The 20,526-nt window shown below is 43.7% G+C and overlaps 3 protein-coding genes across 7 annotated transcripts in view; 1 reads left to right on the top strand and 2 right to left on the bottom strand.

The window, feature by feature from the left end:
- The window catches only part of LOC102193168 (rho guanine nucleotide exchange factor 4-like), a 133,934-nt gene extending 132,604 nt beyond the window's left edge, over positions 1–1,330 (bottom strand). Inside the window, exons 1-2 of the mRNA XM_013915830.1 lie at positions 1,239–1,330; positions 642–697 (exon numbers count right to left, since the gene is read on the bottom strand). Of these exons, the coding sequence (XP_013771284.1) occupies positions 642–676 (35 nt within the window). The 5' untranslated portion in view covers positions 677–697; positions 1,239–1,330. The remainder of the gene's footprint in view (positions 1–641; positions 698–1,238) is intronic.
- A 1,337-nt stretch (positions 1,331–2,667) lies between these two features.
- chchd7 (coiled-coil-helix-coiled-coil-helix domain containing 7) lies at positions 2,668–7,539 on the bottom strand. 5 transcript variants are annotated; one of them, XR_312304.2, is made up of 6 exons: positions 7,317–7,523; positions 6,642–6,764; positions 6,252–6,311; positions 6,044–6,142; positions 3,021–3,342; positions 2,668–2,939 (listed from the first exon to the last, which is right to left on the bottom strand). XR_312304.2 is itself a non-coding variant. In XM_005752700.2 (5 exons), the coding sequence occupies exons 1-5, from the start codon at positions 7,317–7,319 to the stop codon at positions 3,238–3,240; spliced, it is 390 nt and encodes a 129-aa protein (XP_005752757.1). In that variant the 5' UTR covers positions 7,320–7,523; the 3' UTR covers positions 2,668–3,237. The 5 variants fall into 5 exon arrangements, 4 of the variants coding, with proteins under 4 accessions (XP_005752757.1, XP_005752760.1, XP_005752759.1 ...); XM_005752700.2 differs by having other exon boundaries at positions 2,668–3,342; XM_005752703.1 differs by lacking the exon at positions 6,642–6,764 and having other exon boundaries at positions 2,668–3,342; positions 7,488–7,539.
- Positions 7,540–7,809: 270 nt separating this feature from the next.
- Positions 7,810–17,218, top strand: plag1 (pleiomorphic adenoma gene 1). The gene is made up of 3 exons (XM_005752699.2): positions 7,810–7,967; positions 12,045–12,401; positions 12,594–17,218. The coding sequence occupies exons 2-3, from the start codon at positions 12,154–12,156 to the stop codon at positions 13,777–13,779; spliced, it is 1,434 nt and encodes a 477-aa protein (XP_005752756.1). The 5' UTR covers positions 7,810–7,967; positions 12,045–12,153; the 3' UTR covers positions 13,780–17,218.
- The last annotated feature ends 3,308 nt before the right edge of the window (positions 17,219–20,526 follow it).

The following is a 20,526-nucleotide window of genomic DNA, read 5'->3' as shown; positions in this document are numbered from 1 at the left end:
CAGTAGAATCTACAGTAGAGTTTATAGTAGAGTCTACAGTAGAATCTACAGTAGAGTCTACAGTAGAATCTACAGTAGAGTTTATAGTAGAGTCTCCAGTAGAGTCTACAGTAGAATTACAGTGGAAACAGGTTTTTGTTCAGTTCTTCGTTTCATCTGATTCCACATGAATTATTAAGGTTGGTTTAGAACATGCTCTGAAACAACTGTCCAAAGAAGAACCAGGAAGTGTTTCATAACAGGGACCGAATGGCAGGAATGAAGCGATATACATAATGAACTCTGCAGTGAACAAGAGCAACAGTGACTAAAGGAGAATCAGCACAGGTGAAGGGAAGTGGGCGGGCCCCGAGGTAAACTTTCCTCTACATCCAGGCGAAAGCCAGAGTGAAGTACACTGCTGACTGACACGTGCCCTCGTACCAAATACCACAGCTCTGCTAGAGGACTCATTAAAGGGTCACTTTAGAAGAACTGGAGCTGACAGCAGGCGCACATTAATGATTTAGCCCAAAAATGACTAAAACAATCAGGCTTTATGTATGTTTTCACCCCCGTGGTGATATTCTGTCATTCTGTCAATAGCTTTTGGACGACTCGACGCTGGATTCTAAACTGAAAGCTGGGAAACTTGAACTTACCCGAGTGAATGGCAGAGATCAATATACACATTCATGATGATGGACAACAGCAATGTCTGTGGACGAGAACGCCAACAGCATATTAGGGTTATTATAGTTAAAGTAAACTAAAACTAGGTGTGAAAAGCACTCTGCTGAATGTGAATACAAACAGCACCTATAACTAATACGAACCCCAACAACAGTATAAAGCTAGCTGGACCGGTACATTTGGTAAGTGGGGCTTTTCTACATGATCAATGCACTGATGCACGCACACATAAAGAATATCAGCTGTTATCTGTTCTAACACTGTTATTTCATTACTATGGATTTTTTTTAATCCACGGAACTGCAATAAAATGTTTCAGTAACTCTGGATAATTGAAACATTTTAACGCCTTGTGTTTTTATTGCTATTTTGTAACAAAGGATATTTTTATACCATAAAACATTTTGTATTTCAATTTCAATTCTAGGAGGGACATGAGCTCATCATGTCTCACGTTCCTGACCACTCAAAGATCACGCGCTGACCACACAGCTACTATTACAACTTATTATAAACAGTTCTTTGCTCTGTGTCAAAGTCGAAATGCGCTCATAGTAAAGCAGAACCTTTTGGATGCTGTTTCCGTTGAACAGAACCAAATTAATGTGGATTATAGATGAAACTTTCAGTCCACATCGCCTCTGCTCAACGAGTCCGAGCTAGCAGCAGGTAGCTAGCTAAGCTGTCATCCATTAGCCTCGCTCAGCCTGCTAACTAGAGTTTGACTGCAGGTGATGAATGTGACATTTTACTGATGTTTGTTAGACTGCTAACAGTTCGCTTGGTGAGGGCTCGCGCGCTCCTACCTGTCACCTCTGAAAAACACCCTCTCCTGAACAGTGCGCGTGCACTCTCCGGACTTTTGGGGGCGCGGTTTAACCCCGAGTCACGATGACGGTGGCAGCACTGAGCAGGCTGACCGACTGATGACATGGTTACGGTTCAGTAGAAAACCATCACCCAGCGGTTCCTGTCAGCTCCTCCACCTACGACCTGCACACTGTAGTCATCATCACACGTGTGTGTGTGTGTGTGTGTGTGTGTACACACACATACATATTTAAAAGGGACAGTGCAGCTTAACATAGTCCAAGTACAAACATGAAAGTAACGCACGTACGTTTATAGCTATTGCTAATTGTCAATAACTGTGCCTTGTTGGGCTTACAATCAAAATAGATACATTTTACAATAAAACACATTTTCATAAAACCAAATTACATCATAAATGCAATTACATTAATTAATAGACAATTAAAATTAAATTAAAATCCTTAGTTGAAATGACTACATTTCCCTTTAACCACACTTTAAGCTTCAATGTAAAGGATCTGATGTCTGTAATCAATTCGATTTTGGTTGGAAGTGTTCCACAGATGGCAAGCTGACTGACCGAATGCAGATCTGCGATATGACATCTTGCAGTTGCCGTTCACCTTACTCCTAGTAATACGATTACTATCTTGTCTCTGGATGTTTCTATTGAGACACTCTGGGGCCATCCTATTTATACATTTAAGAAAACACAAATGATTAAAACTCTTAAAACTAAGTAGTAGCAATATTTCTTTAAAATGTGACAATGATGCCACTGAACAGATTTTTTATCCATTATTTTTAAAGATATAAGGACACCACAGGCTGACTGGTGCTGCTTGGGTCCAAACGGTCATACAATATGAAAAATGAGAGAATATCATAGAACGCATAAACATCTGAGCTGCTGAAGTGGCTATAAATTGCCAAATTAACTTAAAACAACTCAGATCAGCCTTGACCGTCTTAGAAATCTTTTTTTACATGCTTGTCAAATTTAAGATCCGAATCTAAAATTATTCTAAATATTCTAAAAACGTAGATCTATCTCATATATAGATATATCTATATATGAGATAGATCTATCTATCAAAAAATCCGGTCTGTTTCTTCCAGTCTTCCCACAATGCTCTTCTTCTTCTCCATCAAACTTTTCAACAGCCAGAAATCAAACATTAGTAATGGAGGCATGTTTATTAAGAGACAGAAACACTCGTTACAGGTTCACAGGCTGCACACTCGACCATGGTCATAGAAAACATTCAGCATCTAGTTCCTCACAGGCTGTTTTAGACTAGCAGCAATGCCAAGCTGGCTTTGGGTTTATCCAGGTGACTTCAGGGCTAATGGTGGGTTTGTTGTTCTATGAAGGCGCTTCACTTCATCGAGGTAACCTATGCTGTGAAACTCCTGCAGGTATCACTGAAAACAGTGACACCACACCTGGTCCCCTGTGTGCAGACAGTCCACAGTGTCGTGAGTAATGGATTTTTATAAGCAATAACATATGATCCAAAGACACCTGTGCTCACCTTAGGGTGAAATTGTGTTTTTCTATTGAATCTTTACTGTCAAATCCTTAAACAGCACCAAGTCTGCAGCTAAAAGCAGAAAAAGTAAAACTGTTCCAAGTGTCTGATGAGCTGGATTTGAGTAGGCGAGTCTTTGGAGCACAGAACTGCAGTGTTGACTCCACCACAGGCTGAAGGCCAGCTGCTCTTCCCAGTGTGCATGTGACTGGGCTCGCTCTTAGTAGGGCTTGCCTCCCAGTGAAGTAAGCATCTCCAGCCTCTCTGCAGCAGTGGGCATGTCAGGTTTCACACCATCTCTTCTCCTCTGCACCATGATGTTGTGCTGCAAGACAAAACAGACCAGCCAAAGAAAGCACATCAGATAATTAGCAGAACAGCACCTGCTAATAATGACGGCTGAATAAATAGCACGACACCTTCTAACCAAGTCAGTGTGACTGCTCAAGTCTCGCTCGTAAAGGTCACAGTGGGTCTGAGGAAATAACCTCGATGACATCACAGTGACATCATGGAGGGCTTTGAGTGCCAAACTGAAATGATTACATCATCAATTCAGCTGGTTTCAGAATTATTAACTGATGCATTTAATCAATTCATTACGTGTGTAAGACAGGTCCATCCTATCGCCAGGTATGATGAACAGGTATCCCACAATGCATTTCAAATCACAAGTGGCAGTGCTGCTCTAAACTGTAAGCAACAGGGTGGCTTTAAAAAAGAAATCACTTCCTGATTCAAACAGATTTCACTTTGATTAAAGCTGGATCAGTACATCGCTTTTTAAAGACGGCAGAAACTCAGCCTAAAGCTCACAAAACTATTTCAACAACCAGCAAACGGCTAAAACTGCAAATGACAGCAGGCACACGGCTTCAACACAAACATCAGTGAACCGCCTCAGGCTGGGCCGCAGCGTCAGCTCGTACTCACAACGCTCCTCAAACCCAGCGCTGAAAATGACAGACTGAAACAAGTACAGCACACGTACAACCATCAGAGCTCCACCTGTGACAGGCGGAGGGGGTGTTGTGTCCCACTTTATAAGGTGCGGTGCAGCACAGCTCCAAACACTTCAGCAAATATCCTCCAGCTTTACAAACTGACCACAGGTTTACGTTTAGATCGGCGCTCACAGCCCTCTGTACCACAAGAGCACACAGTTACCATACCTGTGTGAAACACTTGTGCTGTGGAGTCTGACGTGTGACAGGAGGCTGAAGTTAATTACATTATAGTAATAATAATAAGAAGAATGTGTTAGTCCCTGTAGGGAAATGACTCCTCTGCATTTAACCCATTCACCCAGTGAAGCAGTGGGCAGCCACCAGTGCAGCACCTGGGGAGCAGCGTGTGCAGACGGTACCTTGCTCAGGGGTACCTCAGGGTAGCCGTTCAGTGGATTGGAACCCCCGACCTTCTGATCAAGGGGCCACCACTTACCTAGTGAGCTAGCCCTGCTTGTTGATGTGAGCCAATACTAAGAGAACCCCCGTTTGTTGGCCTTTTCTTTGCACACACACACACACACACACCTGGTGATGTGTGACCCAGATGTAAACAGATTGGTCATGTGACCACTGCCGTGTGACACAGTAATGATAAACACTTCCACAGTTACAACAGCACGGCTTTGCTGTGACAGTATTCTGAAGAGTTCACTATCGCGAGCAGGCAGGTTGATCCTTGACTCACACGTGGAGCTGAAACAACAGCAGGCTCCTTTCAGTGCTTACATTTGACTGATGCCATTTCGCTCTGGCTCCATGGTGTACTGGTTTACAGGTTAGCCTACTGAAAGATTCCCAGTTGATCCCAGACACACAAATCCCTCTATGGTCATGTCCATAAGAGCAACTGAGAAATGTGCTGATGTGACACGAGATACGACTGCACCACAATAGCGGTCACTGATCATAGCGCTTATGAAAAGACTAAGACGCCCTGCATACTGTTCGCTGCACTCAGTGACCAAACAGCCATTTAGATCCTTACAAACAGAATTGTGGCGATATAATTATGAGGGTATACTGACCCTAAAAGTGCAGGATGTCCATTTTATTTGTAGATATGAGCACTTCATGAAGGAGCGTGTTAACCCCCATCAGCACCCACTCAGATCAACTCGCCGAGGCTCGCCACGACTCCACTGACTGCTTTTTCATTACAACCGAGTACCACCTGACCTGTGTCGTTATTGTCATGGCGACACAACAGCACCCCGTGATATAATTAGTATGTAATACGCTACAACAAAGGCGGACCTTGAGCCAATGATACACCCGCTGCTCGGCCTGTAGCTTTGCGTCAGACTCGGGGACCATGGCGATGCCAGGTTTAAAAAATGTCAGTTTTGGGTTTGTGAAGGAGACGCTGTGATGACTCATCGAGTGACGTCCCTGCCCAGCCAATCGGAGGCCTGCCGTCTGCTGGTGTCACATTTTGGGCTCACCTTGGATTGCTTGGAACCCCGGCCGAGTAGGTACTGAAAAAAGGACCTGGTAGCAGGTACTCTGACCTAATGAAACTGTACCGAACTGTGGCCTGGTCTCTGTGCCGGGGGTCCGAGTCTGTCTGAGGGATTCCCTTTCTCCGTTTGTTCCAGGACAAAGCTCTGTTCTCTACTCTTTCATGTCTTTACTGAACTTGGCGATGTTTCCGTCGTGTTTACAGTGTAAAGTAGCTTTTCTCACTCACTGCAGCCTGCATGCTTCTGCTCAGTGCTGCTGAGTCACGTGACCAGAGGACGGCTAATCACAGCCTGCAGGAGAGGAGGTGTTTGCACAGACACGCCAGCTTTCTGAAGGGCGGGAGCCGAACTTAGGACAGAAACAAACTAAAGCATCGAGTCCATCCTGTTAGTGTCGATCAGATACCAAAACCACTGATACTGCTGGCTAACATGTGTTGCTCATTACTTGTGGTGCCTTGAGCATCCAGTGGGTGTCACCACTGCAGCATCAAGGATGAAGATCTTTCAAGATCTTTGCCAACAACAAATCGAAACATGAAAACATTACACTCACCCAGTATTTCCTACAGTTCTTATATCTCTGGAAGTAGGTGGAGCACATGCTTTTATCATAGTTGTAGGCATTCAGACACTTCTGGGAGTCATCGCTCTCCTGAGAAAAGGCGTATTTCAAAGCACAGGATTAGAAAGCCGCAACACTCCTGTGCCAGCAGCAGGCACACAGCCGACACAGCGCAGCACGTGACAGACGGCGAGCTTACTTCGATGCAGGGGTTAATGTCCTGGTTCCGAACTTTCCGTGCATTTTGATCCATCTGAATCTGGACGGATGGAAAGAAACAGGCTAGTTTTTCTCAGAAGCATTTACCTCGTCTCTTTGTGACTCCAGGCAGCATTTTAACATGAACCCATAGACTAGACAGAAAATACACACATGGTCAATGTCATGTCCCCACTGCTTAATTATGTGACTGTTTTCAGTGTCATCGTTGTAGCTTTTTTTAACTACATGTCACAATTTCCTATCTATACAACCAGAAGTGAGCGGCTGGCTTCCCTGTTTGGATCCATCATCTGTGTCCACTAGAATTAGTTAACTGAACTGAAATAATGAGAACAGTGACTGCACAGGAAGGCAGACGCCTACATACCTGCCTCCTTTTGCCCCACTCAAAGGCCGTTTTTTCCTTTTTCAGCGGCAGACATTGTGATGTATGCTGGACGTTTGTCTTGCAGTGAACCAGGCATTTCAGAGGTACTATACCAACACTGGACTGTTATTGTGGGCAACATTTAAAGATCAATACACATTAGCTCACTTTCAGTTGTTACATTTTGCACATGACACGTGGTTGTGGTTATTTACTATTGTGCACCAAGAATTCATTCCAGTGCATTTTACTGTGATACACACCCCAAAATGTTTATACTGTGAAGCTCGAGTTTGATGAAACGCATCATTATTTATGCCACAGGTCGATTTACAACTTGAGGATATCAAAGATTAAGTTGTGATCAGTTTGGAGACTTTTATATCATGTTTACAGTTTTTCTTAGGATTAAACAAATGAGTGAAATAAAAAAATGTTTGTAGTTTGAAATACATGCCGAATTAAAGGGCAGTTCTTTCACACACTGTTTTAATGATTCCTGGAGATCGGAAGCGTTAAAACGAGCACTTGTTATTTAATTAGCAGATTTCCTAACGACGGTGGGTGCAGCTGAGCGTCCTCCCCCAGTACGTTTCTGTATCAAGCGAAAGCTTCTTTAATGTCTCCAAACGGTGCAGAAACTTTGCAGCAGCTGAATGTGAGTGGAATACTCACCATTACCTGAATGTTACAACGTGCCTTCTAGAACCCGGCGTTAGCCTAGCGAGCTGTGCAAGCAGCTAACGCCCACTGCAGTGAAGACGAGCCGGCTTTAGCAAACACACAACCAGGCTAGACTCCGAGCAACACCAAGCTAACTGATAACGCAACCTTCTGTCACCTTACCGCCGCCTCTGGTTACTGCACCGGCGCACCGCGACGTCACCGAGGACTGACGTCAATATGAGCCAATAGACGCTGTAAAAACCTGCAACGTAGAAAGATAATCCAGCGAGCCAATAGGATTCCGACCCTAACTGTTAGGTTTCGTATCCTTGCAAAACAGGGGCGAAAAGAAGTTTCGGGGATTAACGGCGAGTCCAGTTTTTGAGTTTTATTTACAGACAATGTAAGCGACACTAAAGTGAAAACGACAGCGCCTTTCACAAATCAAAAAGCGCCTTGTCGGAACTTTAAATGGGTGTGACTAACTCCAAGTTCGGTTGCATCGCAGCGCATACACAATGGCTGCTCGAAAGAGGAGAAAGCAAACAATTTTCAGGCCCGCCGCGTCTCGCAAAAAATATGAGAAAAAAATTATTAAAAATTCGGAAAATAGTTGAAAGTGAAGAAAAACTCAACAGAAAGGATGATAAAGCGTCCGGGGTAAGTCTGGTGCAAAATAAGGAAACGGTTACTCAGTTCTTCAATTAAAATATCGGGGTTATTTAAATTATGAGCGGGGTGAGCTGGGGAAAAAGTTAGTGTTAATCAGTACCCAGCTTTGGACCACAGAGAAAACCAAGGCAGGGCACAAGGACCGAGAAATGTCAAATCAGCGGTGTCACTGCTGATATTAGTGTGACGGTGCGTGTTCACGAATATTAAAGGTCCCACGAAGCGGTGGTGTGAAGGATACTTGAGGAAAGTTGAACACTTGGTTTATTTTTCTAATATAATAACAATGGCAGTGCCGTGAGCGCCGCCACGAACAGGCGCGCTGAGGAATAATGTTCGTTTTCCTCCGCGCGGACTTGACTTTAGCGCACGCAGTGTCAACATTCGTGTCGGTTCAAGCATCTCTTCGCAAAACCGTAGCGGCGACACGAGCGTGCAGCGGCCGCACTGACATTTTGTCTGCGGCCGTGTACTGTATGGCGTTTCCCCTCCGCGCTATTGATCAGTGTGACACAGAAGCTCGCGTCCCCAAACAAGCGGCTCCGTTTCTTGTCGATAAAGTAGAAAATGGAGGGAGAAGTAATGCGGCAGCGCCGAGCGACCCAGCATAGTGTCTTTAAAGTTACCGTGGCTCAGTGTGATTTGTGTGGCAGGTTCACACTTCGTGGGCTGTTAATGAAATGTGTGCCTGTCGCTGTTCCGCCGTGCACAGCCGGTCATATGTCAGGCTACGGTGCCTTAAACGTGAAGCTTCCACAGACTTGTTCGGTGCTGTCCAATCAGCAGCCAGTCTGTCTGTACCTGTCTCACATACATTAAAGCGGAGTCTGCGTGAACGCTTCTGCGACGCTTGCTTTGAACCCGCCCGTGGTTCCGATGTGCTGCTTAAAGAGACTGCAGAGACACAGCTGTCCAACCCGGTTCATCAGATTAGGAACTGATCAAAGTTTAGGGAAATTCTGAGAATTTAAATGCGGGTATAACCGGATCCTAAATCAGCCAAAAAGTAACTTTCTGCTTGTTTCTGTACAATTCACCAAGTTTAAAGCGGTTTATTCTTTCTGATCAGACGGAAACGATTTCATTTGTTTTTCTTTTACAGATGAAGAGTTCTTTGTTGGAATGAGACACATTTAGTTTCCTTTTGCTTCGAAGAATAAAGATTATTCCAAGAGTATAAATTCATTCAGACCTTCAGAGATTAAAGCAAAGAGCTTACACCATCTATCCACACTTTCACTAAAACATGAATCAATGCTTCAGTTTTACCAAACAGGCACAAGTAGTGACCGTAGTAACAATTAATCATGTTGCTAAAGAATACTGATACTAAGTAGATACATTTGTAACTTCTCTAAAATAAACAGTTGTACATAAAAAATGTCCTTTTTTTCCCCTTTTTTGATGTTTTCTTATGGTTTTTGTTTTTTTTGTAAACATTAAAAGTTCTTCTGCTAATTCTTAATTATTACAAAATAACCGAGCATTTCCTGTGTAGTTATGTGGAATCATTTAGTGAATGTTTTCAGCTCATAAGTTAAACAAAATTCTAAATGTCTTTAATTATAGAGGTATCAGCCCCAAACCATCATCCGGTGCAAGGAGTGATGCAGTGTCTTTATTCATCAGTGTTTTTATTGTCAAGGTTTCATGGTGCTGCGTGAACTACTTTGCAGATCAGGCAAAATTTAATTTGACATAAAATAATTGTATTTTTTCTTTGGTCAAAAATGGATGAAAATGCAAGATGTGATCTGTTTGTGTGCACTGAACAACTCTTCTCTTTGTCTGTGTTTGAAAACTAATTTAGAATAGAATTTGAATAGAATGTCCAACAGAATAGTTTTTATTTTTAATAGTTTGAAATACACAGTTAAAGATTTCACACTAAGGAGATTTTATTTCTTTTTTGTAGATTCCAGCAAGTTGGTTAACTGGGGAAAGTAATGGTGTGTGAGATTGTGTAATTAGAAAGAGAAGGGCTGTCGGTGTTGGCTACTGATCCTGAAGGATTCAGTGCACCTCACCGCATCAGCAGCAGGACAGCTTCATGTACAGGGCTTAGCTGGTGGACCCTGCACACAGAAATAAGACCTTTCTCTGTTTAAAGAAATGTAAGCAAATAAACTAAAATAACCACCTCTTTGTTTTATGTTACATTCTTTTAAATGACAAAGTACACATGCATGTGTGTCACGTTATTAGTATTATTAGATCGGTCTATATATATTTCTGTAAGGTTGGATAAGACCATGTTCCCTGTGTGTTACATCACCTGTGATTAAATCGAAATGTTGGCCCATTTTTGTCTAATGTAGGATTTCAGCTGCTGCTCGCTTCAGACGCTGTTGATATGATTTAAATACCTGGACTGCAGGGAGACAAGTCTGACAGACGGTTCAGTTCGATTATCTTGGTATAACAAACAAAGCTTTCCCTGAAAAAGACGTGTATGAAAGTTTCTCTTGCCATGTCACTAATTCCCCTTCACATCATGACTGCTAAACTCTGCACTAGTTAAAAAGACCAATGGTCTGACTCCTCTTTAGCCCGTAGGACACAAAAGAATTAAAAATACAGATGAGTCAAACCATGAGACACTTTTCCACTTTGCCAGGCTTCAGGTCCACTGCTTGTTTTTTTCCAAATAAAACAATTATTAGATCCAATTATAGTTAAATTATTGATCACAGCTCAGCCATCTGGTGCCACTGTGGCCAATGAAAGGGCTGCCCACTGGGGTGGTTCTTTTCTACATGACCTACAAAAATATTTAAATAAATGATTTTGTGGTCAGAGGTTTCTGTGCACTTACAAAGACATGATTGTACAGCACACATCTTTGATGGCTTTAACAAGCAAGAACTGAGTGCACACGCTTGAATTTGTTTTGGATTTGCATCCCTGCTGATGGGTCGACAGAACCCATCAGGCCCAGAACTTGATGTTAGTGATGGAGTGACAGGTCGTGTCCCTTTGCCAGCATAAAGGACTCGACTGACCAGTACTGTCCAAGGAGCTCAGTCAACATCTAAGGAGAAGAATTACACGTGTTGGGAAGGTCTCTTGGAGCCATATCTAAACAGCTGCATATTCCTAAATCTTCACCATTCTAACAATATTATATCAGTGCAAATTATTCTGTATGTTGTCTGGAAGAAGACCCCAACTACCACTTTAAGATGAGAGGAAATTGGTTGGGAAGTTCAGGAAGAACACAGGAACCACCAACCACCAAACCTGCCATGAACTGGAAACTGATGGAACTCCATGGCAACAAAAAGAAGCTTGTGCTCCAAAATCACCGTCTTCAGCCCGAGTTGAAATTTCCAGTTCCCCATATGGACAAGCCAAATGGGGTATTTGGCCGCGACGATGACGTATGTTTGGAGAAGTAAGGCTTTCAAACCCAAGAACACTGAGCTCATACGATGGAATAATAAAGACAGATTTTCAGCTTCACCTCAAACCAGCAGCTTGGAGACGATTGGCTCATCAGAATTTCTTTTAGAATAGCTAAAGTGGGCCAACACTCACCTTCTGGGATGGCTTTCCCTAACATCTACCTCAACCTTAGTGAAAATATTTGCACTATACATAAAAGTACGGTTTGGACATGGAAACCACTTATTTTAAATGAACCAATTATCACGAGTAGTCCATTGTATACATTTGAGACGGTATGTAAGACTTTCGCGCAAATCCAAAAGAAATTCAATTTGCACCCATGTTTTCAGTTCAGAAGGGGCTACCAATCTAAACTGGTCATGGTTTCTGATTCGGGGGACAGGAAGAGGGTCCAATTATCCAGTTGAGGGTTCCTGGGGCCTGGAGTCTATTCCAGCTGCCATAGGGTGAGAGCTGGGTGCATCTTTCACCAGTATTTTGCAGGATGAGTGTGATGTGCTTATTAGTCACCAGTTTGACATCATTTGCAGGAGTTATCCCGTTTCTATGTTGATGTATTTTCACTGCAGGTCGTTATTGGCGCTCCTGCCGCGTTACAGCCTTGTCCTATACTGAAGCTCTGACGATATTTCTGCCCTTTCTCTCCCTCTCTCACAGACCCCTGTGTCCAGGCAGTGCTGAACACATAAAACTGGACAGAATAATCACATCAGTACTAGTCCAGCACCGTGCATCGGTCCATGTAGCTGGTCAGCCTTAGGGTGCCATGGCCACGGGAACCCCGGGCCACCGTGACCAAGTCCTGGACAAAGCCAAGCTTGCAGTACCTCTGGGGAGGCGCAAGAGAGCAGAAGGCAAGCTGAAGAAGAATTTCCCTTGTCAGGAGTGTCAGAAGGCTTTCAACAGTCTGGAGAAGTTGAAGGTGCACTCATACTCTCACACAGGAGAAAGACCCTACCGCTGCTCCCACCCTGAATGCACCAAGGCTTTCGTCTCCAAATACAAGCTGCTACGGTACAGACAAGCAGCAGTACATAACAGGCTGCAACATGTTGCTTTCTCTTTGCACTTTTGGTAACGTAATGTTGTGTAGTGGTCAGATTGATGTGTTGAATTCTAGTTTGTTGTGTTTATGTGTAAAGCATGCCTACTTTAAACATGATTGCAACAATTGTGAGTGCTCATAGAATGTGTCTGTGTTCCAAGGCATATGGCAACTCACTCGCCAGAAAAAAACCACAAGTGTTCATACTGTGAGAAAATGTTCCACCGTAAGGATCACTTAAAGAATCACCTACATACTCACGATCCACACAAGGAGGCATTCACTTGTCAAGAGTGTGGCAAGAGCTACAACACGAAGCTGGGTTTCAAACGCCACCTTGCCCTCCATGCTGCCAACAGTGGAGACCTCACCTGCCAAGTGTGCCTGCAGCCATTCCCCAGCACTGGGGTTCTTCTGGAACACCTCAAAACACATGCTGGCAAGTCCTCCGGTGGGACCAAGGAGAAAAAACATCGTTGCGAGCATTGCGAGCGGCGGTTTTACACCCGTAAAGACGTGCGACGGCACATGGTAGTGCACACCGGACGCAAAGACTTCCTCTGTCAGTACTGCGCCCAGCGTTTTGGAAGGAAGGACCATCTGACGCGTCACATGAAAAAGAGCCACGCTCGGGAACTGCTGAGGGTTAAAACTGAGCCAGGCGATTCGCTGGAGCCCATCGTCTACGACTTGGCGTCTGGGAGCGTAAAGGGGGAGCTCCCGGGAATGCTGACTCCAAGACTGCACCAGCTGAACGTGTACACAGGCCCCGTCCTCGACACCGAGCCCTTCTCCAGTCCCACACATCCCTTTTCTTTAAAGTACCCACTGGGCTCCAACTTTACCTCATACGCCGTGTCCTCACAGGAGCGGGAGCAGAATCTTAAGGGAGACCTGGAGACCTACCTGATGGAGCTGCAGAGCAGTATGCCATCCTCTGCCTCTGAAGCCCAAGAAGCCCAACTCTCCTCCTCCAAACTTGAGTTGGTTCCTGAAGTGGGTGTGCTGGAGGAAGCCAATGAGGAGATGTCCCTGTCCAAAATGTCCACATCAGTAGCAGCACCTGCAGGTGACTCTTTGGCCTTATCGTCCTCTCTAATGGATTTTTCACAGCTTTTCAACTTCCTGCCGCTCAACGGGCCTCCGTACAATCAGGTAGGGGGCAGTGGGGGGCAGGGTGTCACTTTTCTACCCAATGAAGAGCCTGCATCTCTAGTTCAGCTGCCCTCTCAGGCTGCCACGGGCTCAGAGGCTGCTGAGAGTCCACTTCAGGGGCTCTCCTCCTCCTTCATATCCAACCTGAGCACTCCAACCACACTGCCCCGCTTCCACCAAGCTTTTCAGTGACCCCAGTACATCCGGCACATGCCACTCACAAACACTGACACACATGTAGAGCTGCATGCCCATATTAAACGCCATACAAGATGCAAGTGACTGAAGAAATTGGCACATCTGTCCATTCATGATACCAGCAGACACTAACCTGACAGGAGACACAGCACTGACAGCAGCACACTCGCACCACACAGCCAGGCCAGCTTTCTGATGATGAGGGTTTGTTTTGGGCCAAATGTAAGTTATTCTCTTTTAGAGTCTTGTTTTTTTTGCCTCGGGCAGTTTAAAAAAGAAATGAATAAAATCCTGATCTGTCCGTGATTACAGAGACTTCAGATGCATGCTGGTTACCACGTGAAGCAGCCGTGCTCAGACTCAAACCATTCTCTCTGTAGCTCATTAATAAGCTTGATGCAAACATTAAAGGGCTGCTTTGCATAACAGCATGAACAGAGCTGACACTGAGATGATTCACATGGATAAGTGTTACGACTCAGACACTTGATTGACTTTGTTATACATGCGTACAGTTCTTCATATAGCACTTTGGATTTCTGGTCTTCAAAGATCGTTATATGTGATAAGATTTAAAGAGCATCCGTAGTTTTGAGGGTTTCTGTTTAGGAGCCAAAGTATAACAGGAGGTTTTTGGGAGCCATGATGGGTCGTTTATTTCTAATTAAAGTAGAACTGAACTTTTCTTTTTTGACTGTACTCGAGTGAGCAGCCAGGTGCTTTACTGTGTCATACATTTGCACTGTCAGTAGTAAGACCATGTGCTCAGCGCGTGGGATTGCCCAGTTTCAGCCATAGGCAGGATAAAACATGGACTCCAGGTCTGAAACCTGAAGCCAGTGCAGAAGTGCCTTAAACCTGCATCTTAAATGACCAACAGATGGTGAGAGCTGTGTTTGCAGTAACGTCCTCTGAGCTCTTGATCTCTGCTCTCTTTCAAAAAACTAGCTTTGTGTTTGGTGAACTTCTGTTTCTATGATCTGGCATCACTGTGTGATGTTTGTCCTGACAGGTGCCATAGAAATAAACTGTAACTGTGTTCTGGTCCTATAGACGTGGAGACCCTGAATCTCTGTCACGTGACATCTGTAAAGACTTCCTGCTGGGTTTTATATGCTCAGTTACTCATTTCAGGTTGCATTGAATTAAAATATGTCTTACTGGAGCACAGTTTGCTCGCAGAGCTCAGACAGGAAGTTGACAGAACAGTACAAACATGTTGTTGATGGATCCATTAAAGTGCTGGTTCATTCACACTATTATACACAAAGTTACTGAGCAGCAGTATTACAGTTGTCCACCAAAGTTTCCATTAACTGTATCATTCAGTGTTGCCTGCAGTTCACAGCAGTACCTCCTTCTTCTTTTTAAAGCAAACATTTCTTTCTCACAGTTTCAGAGTAAATTAGCCAGTGTGCCTCTGGCTGCTGAAAGCACATCCATCAGTTTCTTTGCATCGTAAGTGTTATCAGCTGTTCTACTGACACCAAATTCATCATCAGTCAGCTTCACTCATCACGTCACTGCTACGAAGCTCTGTAGGCGCATCTAGAATAACTGGGAATGAACCCTCATAGCCTGCTCAGTGTTTGGAAGTCGGGCCTGTGGACTTACCAGAGTTTCTGCATTGGTTACCTGTAATCTGTGGTCTGATCACAGTTTCCACACTGACAGTCCAGTAACACCAGAAAGTGAATTTTGGATGAGTTATCAGAAAATGACCAACAGTGACACAGTCCCATCCACGTGTCGCCCACCCTCTCTGTCAGGGTCTGTGCTGCTGAGTTGGGCTCAAAAACAGACTATTGAGTGGTAGAAAAATAGTTTCACAATTGGTCATAGTGACAGTGGTACCCCAGTGGAGCTTCCTGGATGCTGCCGCTGTCCCTTCAGTTGCTACTGTAGTTCCTGTTGTCTTTTGCACAGACTAACCTGACTCTAGGCTGTGAAGTTTAAGTGACCCATGTTTCCTCGGTATCTGGTATCTAAGACCTGAGGAGGCAAAACGGCCCTAAACTGTGATAATGTGTCATAAAGTATCTTCAGCTGCTTGCTTCTTTCAGGGGCTGCCACAGCAGATGGACCCACATGTTTCATTTGGCACTAATGTCACACTGCACCCACATTTATCTGGGACGGCCACTGTGCAAGGTTGGACCACTGGGTTTCTCCCAGTCTCAAACCAGTTTCATGTGTAGGTGAACATGTTAAGCCCTACAACATGACTGATTGATGATCATGACATACAGAGAGATCAGACCACATGTTGGGTATTCAACACAGAAATGCTGGGAGTTTCAAATGTTACCATTGATGAACCATCAAACTGCAGGCATCACTTCTGTTTTTCCCTTTGACTGACGTTCATATCTTACGAATAATAAGGTCCAATTCAGTCATTTAAAATGTTAACCAAGCAAACAGGCTTTGTGATCTCTGAACAAAGAGCTAAACACACTGCTGATACAACTGTGACATGAAGGCTTTTTGGTTTTTACTGGTTACTTTGTCACATCCTGGCTGTCGTTCCATTTTTTAAAAGGCTGTTGAGCATTTTCTTAAGTTGTGAAGTGTGACTTGAAGGGAACGTTTCAGTGTTGTGCAAACCCAGCATCAACTACAGCTGACAAATAGATCAGTTTGATGGTCAGACACTAGTCGTACATTAGTCTCTGCTGACTACATCTATGAAGATCTGAGCACTAAAACAACATCCCGGGAGACGTAGCTGTGTGACAGTGTGTGAAAATAACTGAAATACTGTTTATAAGGAAACATCTTACTGCAGTGCTTAATTGGTCTTTACAGATGAAACCACTTCTTTGACATTTAGTCCTAAAACCTGCCTCTGAGGTGAAAAGCTGTGTGCAGCATGTTAGACTGAAACAGTTCTGCTCCTGTATGATCGTTCAAATGAAAGGATTCACAGCTCTGGTCCTTGACGTCACAGATCGTCACAGTTCATCCACACAGTGCTTTTCATTTATGTAGAAACCTCAAATCCTGGACAAAGAAACTCAAATTGGTAGATGTTAATACATGGAGTGTTTTTGGATCTTTAATTATAACGATTTTGAATTGTTTTTTATTGAAATGTGGTTTCTTTAAATTCTTTGATCAAAAGGATGACTTCTCACAGAGCGGGCTGATGTGGCTGATGCTCGGTCAGAAGCAGCAGGCAGTGAGTGGGAGCTCCACTCTGCCTCAGCTCCAGGTGCCTAAATCGGCTGGTTCTCGTGACATGGTTCAGGATAGCATCAGATCTCAGCTGAACAACAAGTGTTCCAGTCATAAAAATCAGACACCGCTGATGCATCGTCGTCCATGTTAGCTGTTGGTTCTCTTGACCTTTGGAGTGAAAGATGCTTAACCTCCTGGGACCTGCATCCACATATGTGGGCATCACATTTTGGGTTATTTAGACCAAAATACTCAATTTTGCTCTACAAGGGCCTGATATCCTTTTACGAGGACATTATGCTGCTACTGTTCTATCAAAATGTTAAATGAATATCCTGATGTGTGGCTCTTATTTTTCTTAAAAACAAAAATAAGGTAAAAAAAAAAAATCTGGTAATTCTTTGTTTTTACATTCATTGGGTCCCAATCAGCCCAAATATCAAAGAGAAATTAAAAATGCTGCTGTGAAGAGTTTGGATCTTAGGAGGTTAAAGATCTTGACAAATGGATAAGAGCTCACCTTGTGCCAGCTTGTAGTCACACTTTGAAGCATCACGGTGTCGGACTGTGGTCCACACAGTAACTACGTGACAACATGAACTCGTGCTGCTGGCAGACCTAAGTGGCCGGGCGTATTCATCTGTAATTCTTGATTTCATTCAGGAATCATTCAAGTGTGACTGAAACTGTAGATCTGCTGGCTGCAGACATACAGGCCGCAGGCGTCATCTTCATTTCCTGGACGTGAAGTCCCAAAGACGATGCTCTCGGTTGGATTTCTGAGTTTTGTACATAACTGAGTATGGAGTCGATTCAAAGATGTTCACGAACACATTTTCTCTCCATCTGCATGAATGCATTGATGGCGTGGAACATAGCTGGCAGTGCGCTCCATGTTTGTGTCCAGTATGAAGGAAGCACCGTACACCCCATGGCGTACTGGTTCCAGTTAGAGTGGTGATGTGTAGACAGAGAAACGCTGTGGGGTTAGGGTACGTCACCACTCGTCACTTTGACGTGCTTTTGAGTTTCTCTGAGGTTTTTTCATTTGAATGAAGATTTCTTCTTCATGGACATGTTTCTGATTAATGGGGGGAAATGTATGTATTTGAGTAATGCCTGTGTATTTGTGCCCTGGACTAAATTGACATATCCAAACCGTATTAGCTCGTATGTTACTCTGTCACCAAAGTTTGGTTGATGGGCCACAGCAAACTGACAGATGGGAAAGTGTTCCCACACAGAATCTACTAAACAAGCGTTGAGTCTTGTTTAAACTGCTGTTTCCAAGGTCAGTAACGATGGTTCATGCTCAGCACTGTGGCTTCTGTTGTAAATGAGAGGTATGTCGTTTCATATTTCTTGTAGCTGGATATGAATTGTTTTTCGTTTGGTTGGAGTCTTTTTTAAACTCTGGTATCAAGCAGTTTCAGCACAGACAAGTCTGCTTCATGTTTGTTGCTTTCACCACTTCCACGAGCGTCAGCCACACCTGCCCTGAAGGTGAATAGATGGGATTTAGTGCGATAGCGTCAGCACGTTCTTGTATGGTTTGACTCCGTGTAGCTGTGTGCATGCCCTGCCTGCAGGGCGCTGACAGCCATAAACAAATCTCATTTCATCCAGTGAACCTGTCTGGACACCTGATCCCTTTGAAGAGCTACTGGGCTGCGCACTCTACAGAAAATGTGAATTTCACAGAAATTGAGTCGTCACTTCCCTTCCACCACATAGGGTAGCATTTCCACACACGTGTGGTGACTCGCCTGATGCCTGTATAACCCAATAGTGTTATAATTTACCTCACTGTTCTTCTTTGAGCTCCAGAATTCTGAGAATAATGACAGAAAGTGCCCGTCTCCTTTGTGAGTGAGCAGAGATGAACACCAGTGGAAACCATATTTCTGTAGGTCGTGTGAAACGTGGAGCTGAGTTCTGAATGTTCCCAACCTTTATGGAAGTTTGCTCTTTGGATCTTGTGAATGTTTGTGGTTTTACAAGAGATGTTAGCAAGCCGCTCTTTTTTATTAGCACTTTTTGTAAATGGGATGCGTTTATTTCCTGCAGCATCGAGTCTTTTATTACAAATGTATAGATTCTATATTTAGCTCTTTTAGAGAACAATAACATGTAAATACAATATAAATGTTTTATTTTTGCAGGTACAATTTTTGACAGTGTTTTTCCTATAAAGTGTCATTTTTGCTTTACTTGCACAATTGCTCTGTGTTTCTCATTGAGGCCTCTTGCTTTGCAGCTTTGACTTAATTGTCTCCTTTGACCGTTCGTACGCTGCTTTACGTCAGAGTGTACCGTGGTGAAGCTGAAACGAAGCTACTTAACAATATCACTGTGTCACAGAGTTTAGATGTTCCAAAAATAAGATGTTCCAATAACTCCATGAGTGTGTCCTCTTCTGTCATTTTTACACCTCGGTGTGGTACATTACTTGATTTCCTCGTGGTCTCTGTCTGAAAGCTGCAGCTATGTGATGTAAAACTCTTATGGACTGTACGACAGATTCCAGGTACAGAGAAGCAATAACAGTGGATCAAAGCTGATTACAAGTATTTTAGCGTGTGTGTGTGTGTGCACGCATGCATGTGTGTGTGCTCGCGTGCATGTGTGCGCGTGTGTGCGCGTGTGCACGCATGCATGTGTGTGCGTGGTCCTGGCACGTGCTGAGGCAGGAGATGCTCTTCAATGAGAGGCACAGACCAATTCAAACTTCTTTATAAGCTTCAATGGTACCAGTGAACTTTATTGAATGTTATGAAAAAACACTGCAATATATTTTGGTATTGGATCAAGCTGCTAACATACTTCTAAAGCTCCTTAAGGTGCTACAGACCTCCTCACTTTCTCTTCAGATGTATCGTTTGTACAAAGTATCCCGTGTAGCTGAACAGTTGGCATGTGTGTGCCTAGTCGTACTTTATAGCTTCATATATTTTCTTGTACTGTGACTTTTGTAGTCTTTGCCTTTAATATAGCCCCCCCACCCACCCGCCCGCACTCACCTGCGTGTGAGCGTCCACAGACTGAGTTGTGTTGGGAGGTTACGCTGATGCTGGGAAACTGATAGCAGTGAGCTGCATCCAGCCACATTTAAAAACAGCATCCTGTGACGATGATCGACTCGTTGCAAATTCTTAATGTTCTTCATATTTTACTTTTTTTTACTTTTACATTTATCTTACAAACTACTGTTGTATTTTTATAGGCAAAGTATCACCTAAACACACAAATACATATACAGCTCACACTTGTCTGTGTGTGTTTATAGGTTGTGTAAAATAAATGTTAATGCTGCAGCTTTGACATCATCCAAAGAAGCAGATTATTTATTGCCTGGCAGAATAACCTGATTTCATTCACATATGTTGCTGCTATAATAGAAGAGCTGCAGTTGACAACTCCGATGTTTTATTCAATGTAATAAAAGAAATCAAACAGAGAAGAATCCAGCTCGTCTGTTTTCAACCTGTCACTCTGAGAACTTTGTTACAGTGACACACAGTGACACACAGTGACACACAGTAACTCACAGTGACACACAGT

The sequence above is a fragment of the Pundamilia nyererei genome, unplaced genomic scaffold, assembly GCF_000239375.1.
Source record: "Pundamilia nyererei isolate P.nyererei 1_Seehausen unplaced genomic scaffold, PunNye1.0 scaffold00373, whole genome shotgun sequence".
Taxonomy (NCBI): Eukaryota; Metazoa; Chordata; class Actinopteri; order Cichliformes; family Cichlidae; genus Pundamilia; species Pundamilia nyererei.
This window is presented reverse-complemented; position numbering and strand designations above follow the sequence as displayed.

Bases quoted from the DNA above. Each gene is read 5' to 3' on its own strand.
- chchd7 (XM_005752700.2), bottom strand. The intron at 6,143-6,251 runs GTAAGCTCGCCG...GCCTTTTCTCAG, and splicing joins ACATTAACCCCTGCATCGAA to GAGAGCGATGACTCCCAGAA. The intron at 3,343-6,043 runs GTGAGTGTAATG...TTTGTCTTGCAG, and splicing joins AGAACTGTAGGAAATACTGG to CACAACATCATGGTGCAGAG.
- plag1 (XM_005752699.2), top strand. From the start codon at position 12,154: ATGGCCACGGGAACCCCGGGCCACCGTGACCAAGTCCTGGACAAAGCC. The intron at 12,402-12,593 runs GTACAGACAAGC...CTGTGTTCCAAG, and splicing joins TCCAAATACAAGCTGCTACG to GCATATGGCAACTCACTCGC.